Below are 7866 nucleotides of genomic sequence, written 5' to 3'. Positions count from 1 at the left end.
AATAATACATACCTCGCAGGATGGTAAGAAGGATTAAACAATAGCATTGATCAATCCCCTAACATATACAGTAGGTGCTTGATAACAGACTTTAGAATCAAGGAAGTAAGAGGACCCATCATGACTTTGATAATTCTTATTTGGGATTAAAAAGATTATTCTCATTTTTGTTTGTTTCTGGCTTCTTGAGCTCACTTTTCTTGGTTCAGATTAAATGGTTTTCAGGGTCACTCTGATACTGATGAGCCTCTCAGACACCTATGGCTGTCTGAGTTGTGGTTGTTTCCTGATGGACTTTACATCAGGTGTGTGGCACAGAGCCCTGCATGTAGGATGGGCTGGGAGATGTATGCTGAATGAATAGACTTATGGAAGTTTTTTGCCCCTTGAGTGAGTCTGAAAGGCAAACAACTGAAGAAAAAAGAAATGTAGAACTTATTAGTAACCCAAATCATAACCAGTATAGGGAAGGCTGGTTGACTGTAAACCTAGAGAGTGCCACTGCAGTCACAGGGGTCTGTCTCTCCAGCTACTCCAATGACCCACAGTAACAGTCATGCCTTAGAGTGGGCAAATCAATAAGGAGGCCAACCCCCATCAAGGTATAAACATCCAATGGCCAAGAGCACTTTTGTTCTTTGAAAAATAATAAAAGCTTCCCTGTCCTCCCACCAACAGACAACCTGATATCAGAGCCAAGAGGCACCTCGGATCATCAGCATCCCTTTAATGAGGTGAGGAACTCTTGGTGGTAAACTCAACAGCTGAGTAACAGGATGGCGTACAACAACAGGCCGAGAATCAAGGCAGTGAGGTCAAAGCACTGAGCCAACACCCACCTGGGATGGGGTATAAAAGGCCCAGGAAGGAAGGGGGTTCTCAGACTCGTGTCTTGGCCTTTCCAGCTGCTCTGAACCTCCTGTGTAGCATCAGCCCACACCATGACTTCCTTCTACATGACCTCAAGCCAGCCTCTGGGCAGCACCCTGAATCCTGGAGAAAGAAATATCTGCCCCTCCTCCGGTGATATTGGGTACCACCCTGGCTTAGAGGAAAAGGCTGCCTGCCAGGGCCTCCTGGCCAGCCTGGCACATGTCAACCGAGTTCGAGTGGGGACCACCCCGCTGGGCCGACCCAATCTCTGTCTGCCCAACAGCTGCCACAATGCTTGCCCCTTGCCAGGAACCCGCAACATTCCTGCCAACATTGGAAGCTGTGGGGCCTACGGTGAAGGCACCCTGAACGGCCATGAAAAGGTGACCATGCAGTTCCTGAACGACCGCCTGGCCAACTACCTGCAGAAGGTGCGGCAGCTGGAGCAGGAGAACGCGGAGCTGGAGACCAAGATCCGAGAGTGGAGCAAATGCCATGAGACCACCATGTGCCCCAACTACCAGTGCTACTTCCAGACCATCGAGGAGCTCCAGCAGAAGGTGGGGTGTGGAGTAGCCTGGGGTGTGCTGGGCCTGAGGGAGGTGGAGGGCATGGCAGGCAAAACCACTGAAGGCTCAAAGAGCTTAGGGTTCTTGGGTTTCCTGGAGCAGGAGGGTAGACATCTGGAGCCCAGTGTGACGTTAGCGTGTGAATGGTCTTCCTGGTTTTTTCTTAGATCCTGTGCAGCAAAGCTGAGAATGCCAGGCTGGTTAGCCAGATTGACAACGCCAAGCTGGCTGCCGATGACTTTAGGATCAAGTAAGTAAGAGTCTAAGAAGACCCAGAGTGACTCCTTCCTCCACCTAAATCCCAAATGTCCAAGCATTTGTTGAGTGAGGGAATTACTGTTCTGTTTCTTTCTTCCTAAATTCCCAAATTAAAAACAAGTAATAGAAAGAAGGTAGAGAAGAAACAATACCATTAAGTCAAGCATGTATGGCATAGCCTCATGTTAGTCCTATGTCATGTATTTCCCTAAAATGTAAGATAAGGATGCCTGAGCTCATTACTTAAAATCAAAATAGAGTGATTTCAAGAATAAATTGAATATGGAAAGCTATTGACTTTCACATATCCGTTGGAAGAGCCACCTACGGAGGGGTCAGTGTCCAGATTTAGCTATGAAGCCCTCAGATACCAGGCATTTCCACTCAATAAAGGAGAGAGATGAACAAGTAGCACAACAAAAAGAATAAGGGAGCAAATCAAGGTCCAGGCTCCTGCTGTTGCTTCTCTTTCTTAACAACAGCCCGTGAAATGGCCCGAGCCCTGTACTGGGTCCTACGACACATATTCTTAGGCAAGTCAGTTAACTTTCTGAACCACAGTTGCTTCAATGCACAATGGTTAAAAATATGACTGCTTCCCTAGACCACGAATCCTTTGAGAGGAGGGGATGTGTCTAATTCTTCTCTGAGGCCAGAGACTGAGCACAGTGAGCAAATGAGGATCCACGGTGCTCAGGGGGTGGGACCTCGGGTCAGGTGAGAGGGGCTTTCCTTGACATCTTGTTGACCTTGCATCTCCCGTGATGGAAGGCACGAGAGTGAGCACTCCCTGCGCCTGCTGGTGGAGGCGGACATGTGTGGGATGCACAAGCTCCTGGATGACCTGAGCCTGGCCAAGGCCGACCTGGAGGCCCAGCAGGAGTCCCTGAAGGAGGAGCAGCTCTGCCTCAAGAGCAACCACGAGAAGGTCTGGCCCTGTGGCTGCAGACTCATGGCGGTGGTGGTGGTGGTGGTGGTGGTGGTGGTGGGGTGTTGGGCAGGAAAGGGAGCCCCTCCCATCCTGTGGCTCTAGGATTGGAGTCAGTTGGCATCAGGATAATGGGTTGATCTGGGTTTGAGTCAAGCTGACTCTGTGGGATGTGGTAGATGGGAGTTTCTTCTCCAAAGATTTGCCTCATGAGTTTAGGAAGGTCTCCAGATGGGTTCTTCTCATTGGCCCTGGCAGCAAGACCTTTCACATCAGTGTGTATGTGGAGTCACCCCTCACACTGCTTGTCAGGAGAGCGGTTCAGGTGCTTTCTGCTCTAAGCCCTTTTCTCACTTGGGGTTCCTCTGTTGGTTCTTCTGTCCCTGCAGGAAGTGAACATTCTGAAGTGCCAGCTGGGAGACAGGCTCCGGATTGAGCTGGACACGGAGCCCACCGTGGACCTGAGCAGGGTGCTGGAGGAGATGCGGTGCCAGTACGAGACCATGGTGGAGACCAACCGGCGTGACGTGGAGCAGTGGTTTGAAGCTCAGGTGAGGCGGTGCTGCGGAGCAGGGGGCAGGGGGAGCCTGGCTGCCATCTGGGCAGGGCAGTGATCACGTCTCTGTGCACTGTGCTTCAGTCTGAAGGCATCAGCCTGCAGGCCTCGTCCTGCTCTGAGGAGCTGCAGTGCTGCCAGTCGGAGATCCTGGAGCTGAGATGCACGGTGAACGCCCTGGAGGTGGAGCGCCAAGCCCAGCACCAGCTGGTATGGGTCCTCCTGCACCCGCAGGGCTCTGCGAATGCCCCTGCCATGGCCTGGTCCCAGCATATCTGAGAAGACTCCCTACTCAGTTCTATAAACATTAAGTTTGAGCTTGATTTGGGTTCCTCTCTCCTGGGTGGAGAAGGCTTGCTTTTAAGACTAGTTCGACCCAGAAAGATGGTTCCTATTACACGTTAACTCCACTTCCTTCAGAACGAGGTGTGGAGGTTCAGGCACTCATTTCACAAGATTTTGCTGGGTGTCTCCTTCATGTCATGTGTTGGAGGCATAGGGGGAACATGACAATTCAAGTTAGACTTTTGTGTGTGTGTAAAAAGTCATGGCACATTGATGGCAATTTCTTCAGAGCTCTAGAAATGCCCTGTGACTTCTTGGAATTTGCCACCTGCCTGGTGAATTCAGCCGTGATCTTCACTGCTGAATTCTTCATCCCCTGGGACTTTCCCCCCATTATTTCCCATTATAGAAAGACTGTCTGCAGAACTCCCTGTGCGAGGCCGAGGCCCGCTTCGGCACCGAGCTGGCCCAGATGCAGTGCCTGATCAGCACCGTGGAGGAGCAGCTGGCCGAGATCCGCTGCGACCTGGAGCGGCAGAACCAGGAGTACCAGGTGCTGCTGGACACAAAGGCCCGGCTGGAGTGCGAGATCGCCACGTACCGGAACCTTCTGGAGAGCGAGGACTGCAAGTACGTGTCATCTAGGCAATTCCTGGCCGAGTCATTCAGCCGTTTCTCATAAGCTCCTCCGGGTAACAGAAGGGCGGTCTTCAGAGCACAAGGCTCTCCGTGCACCTGTGGAGCCAGCACTGACGGTGCTGCACACACTCTGTGTCAGAGGTGGAGTGAGTGTGCAGGGACTGACTGTCCCTTCAGAGGAGGCTGCCATCTACCACGTCTCTTGGCGTAGATTTTTGGATTTGTTTTTTTGGATTTGTTTTTCCTTTTTAAAATCTTTCCTAGTATGTTATACCCTGTGGGATAGAACCGAACTCTCCTGTACAAAACCTTGATTCTGGCAGGCATTGGAGAGATCGCCCGGTCAAACTCCAGAGGTGCAAGCTAGGTGTCAGTGGGCAGAGGGCTTCAGTTGCATCAGGTCCTGTGGTTTGGGAGTGAGGACCCCTTTGTCATGCTCCACACACACATGTAGCAGTGAGCCTTCTATTAATTTCCACCCCTAACCTTGCCCGCCTTTTCCATCTCTCTGCAGACTTCCCTGCAATCCCTGCTCCACGTCTGCTGCCTATGTGCCTCCCGCCTGTGCTCCTCGCCCGAGCTGTGCCCCCTGCACCACTTATGGGCCTGGCTCAGCCCGTGCAGCCAGCACTGGGAGCCGGTTCTGAATGTCTGTGGACCAGCGGAGGCGGCTAAAGCAAGGGGATACCCACATAGCAATGCTCATTAGACATTTCGGAAATCTGGCTTCTAACTATCACTGACTTTCCGCATGCATAGGCCTGTCCAAACCTACCAGGAAAAGTGGGATCTCGATGGGGAGCCTTCCCTCCCAGCTCCCGATTTTCCCAGATGGGCTCCACACCTCCCTGGCTGGGTCCCGATGACCAGTGGTGGCTCAGAGTATCCACCTGGAGACACTCAGGGATGGGATCCGATGGAAGAATCATTCGGGCTGAGTCTAGGGCAGTGATAGTGAACCTTTTGAGCTCGGCATGTCAGCATTTTGAAAAACCCTCACTTAACTCTGGTGCCGTGTCACATATAGAAATTTTTTGATTATTTGCGACCATAGTAAAACAAAGATTTATATTTTTGATATTTATTTTATATATTTAAATGCCATTTAACAAAGAAAAATCAACCAAAAAAATGAGTTCATGTGTCACCTCTGACACGCGTGTCATAGGTTCGCCATCACTGGTCTAGGGCATGACTTGAAGTTGTGTTTCAAGCACACCTATGTTAACTTGAAAAATTTACCCACTAAACTTACTCTGTTTGTGACCAGGGAAGTGGGGAACAAACGTCACTGTTTAGGATTCCCCCAAATTGACTATTTCTAACATCTCCAGACCCGGATAATGATCCCAGAGGGAAATATGGGACTAGAAACTGTATATTTGATCACTTCCTCTCTCACTTCCTCCTCCCTGCGAAGGAAGCTGGTTCCACTTCCTCCCTAGGTCAGAGGGGAACCTCCTTGCAACAAATCTGAGTTCTCTCCACTCAGGATCCCTGTCTTTGACAAAGGGCCAGGCTCGCCTCTTGCTATGTCAAGGGACCTTTCACATTAAGAAATCTCTTCTCTATAAATACTGCCTCTCACAACTATTGTCTGGCTTGACTCCCCTCTTCATCTAATTTTACAGTAAAATTTCAACAGTGACTTAATTTTTTCTAGCACGTCCCCCTGAGGTATTAAAACCTACTGATTCAACAGGAGAGGACTGCTGGCCACAAGGGTTTCGGGGTAATGGAAAAATAGATCACGACAGTATCTTCAACACATTTATGTTTGCTTACTTCCTATGCTTCCGTTCTTGTCTCCCACTCTTCCCCGTCCTCACCACAATCCAGCCACGGCGGCCTTTCTATGCGGGACGTGCTAGGAGACCTGTCCCTGCTCTTCCTCCTCCCTGCAATGCTGTCCCCCTCTTCCTGGTTATTCAGGTCTCACCTGAAACATCACTCCCTCTGAAAGATCCTGCTTGCTCATCAGTCTTCGGTACTCACCTCCTCACTGTCTGTCCTGTTTATTTTCATCTGAGAATCTCTCAACAGCTCAATTTGCTTACTTGCCTATTATTTTCTCATTAAAATGCTTCCTTGAGATTAGAATTTGTCTACTGCTGCTTCCCCACGGCCTAGGCCACCACCCGGCACAGAGCAGATGCTCAATAAACATCTGTGGAAAGAATGAATGTGTCTAGACCTGATTTTCTCATTGACTCGCGATGGGGCTTGAGAATCGTCAGAGCCTCAGTGTTTTGTTCCTGCTATAAAATGGGGCTAATGTGACCTTTCCTACTTACGTCTTAGATCTGTCACGGACCCTAAGTGAGATGGCAGAATTAAAACACCCTGCAAGGGAGGAAGCACCATATAAACCTCCTCCAGAACCAATATCATACCATGACTAGGAGTGTGGGTCCTGAGGCAGACGGGTCAGGTTCAAAGCTCACCCCGGGCCTTCAGCCTTTTCCTTGAGGCAGTTAAAAGAAAGTTCCTTTAGCAGCTAAATTCAACCAGAAACAAAATGATATACTGAATCACTTGCTTTCCGGAACAAATTATATTTGCATTTGTCCAAAGAATAAGGAACCTTTGCTTTGAGGGGCAGAGCCTTCTTAGCAACCCCCTTATACCAAGTTCATCCAAGGAGAGGGGACCCGGTTTTGTGGGTGGTCTTGTCTTCTTTTCCCCTATTGGACCCACCAGGGTTAAAGTGATGGGCAGACACTCAGGAATCAGTGACACCAAGGGTCACTGATGACTTCTGCAGAACTTCGTTTTGGGGGGATGTGGATTATATGTTTGCAGTCCTGATTTCTAAATGTGGTTGCCAGATGGTTGGAAAAATCGCTCATCTCCGCCTCATGGCACGTCCTACCTTGTGGCTCTTTAAGAGAAAAGGCGATGTGGAGACACAGAGGAGTGACACTGCCACCAAAGTCAGAGTCAAGGCCGGCCTGGTTCAAGGCAACCTTGTCTTCATGGGAAGGAACTGCCTGTTTGCATTTGGGCCCACAGCGTCCAGCGCTGAATGTGGCCCGTGGTGAGAGTGTCCTTCTGGAAGAACCTCTTGTGTCATTAAGTCATTTTGTCTGAGGTTGATTGACTGGGCAGTGTTAAGGGGCAGGATCTGGCTTGTCCCCCTTCCTATCCCAGTGATCGAGCTTTAAAAAGCTCCCTCTGCAGGGTTGACATCTTCCGAGAAGAGACTGTTGTGTGTGTACCCACCTTGAAGGCGCTGCCTGTCGGGAAAGCTCCCGTCTCCTGCTTCAGCCCAGCTCCAGTCTCCCACCTACACCTGGTGGGCTTCCGTCCTCACCACGGACAGCAGCAGCGACATCACACAGAGCCTGCTCTGCTCTCTTCCTATGATTGTTAAAATTAACACTGAACCCTAACCACACAATTTTAACTGGAGCTTTACGTAGTGGTGGTTTCCTCCTGCTGGTGTTAAATGCCATCTCTTCTCTCTGAGGGCTGAATGTCATTCTCTCACACTCAGAAAGGTGCACATTATGAGCCCCTTAAACTTATGAAGCAGTGGGGCTCACAGGAGTTCAATAACTTGACTAAGGCTGAGCCAGGACTTGGACCTAGATTTCTCTGGCTGCAAAGCAATTGTGTCCTAGAGCTCACGTCTTTATTCTCTGTCCTTTTGGTGACTCTGCCTTTTAAAGGGACACCCTGCAATGTAAGCCTTGGTTGCCCCTGTTTCTCACACTTAGGGTCACCGACACAGTGCAATTTGGAAAGTGGCTAGATGT

General features: G+C 50.0%; 1 protein-coding gene across 1 annotated transcript; it reads left to right on the top strand.

Annotated features, from left to right (window-relative positions):
* Positions 1-941: 941 nt before the first annotated feature.
* On the top strand, positions 942-4755 carry LOC308532392 (keratin, type I cuticular Ha7-like; the record flags this gene model as incomplete). The annotated part of the gene is made up of 7 exons (XM_081109839.1): positions 942-1433; positions 1610-1692; positions 2472-2628; positions 3018-3179; positions 3269-3394; positions 3879-4099; positions 4623-4755. 7 exons carry the CDS (start codon positions 942-944, stop codon positions 4753-4755), a joined length of 1374 nt encoding a protein of 457 aa, XP_080965965.1.
* Positions 4756-7866: the final 3111 nt, after the last annotated feature.

The sequence above is a fragment of the Myotis nattereri genome (assembly GCF_964212035.1).
Source record: "Myotis nattereri genome assembly, chromosome: 16".
Taxonomy (NCBI): domain Eukaryota; kingdom Metazoa; phylum Chordata; class Mammalia; order Chiroptera; family Vespertilionidae; genus Myotis; species Myotis nattereri.
This window is presented reverse-complemented; position numbering and strand designations above follow the sequence as displayed.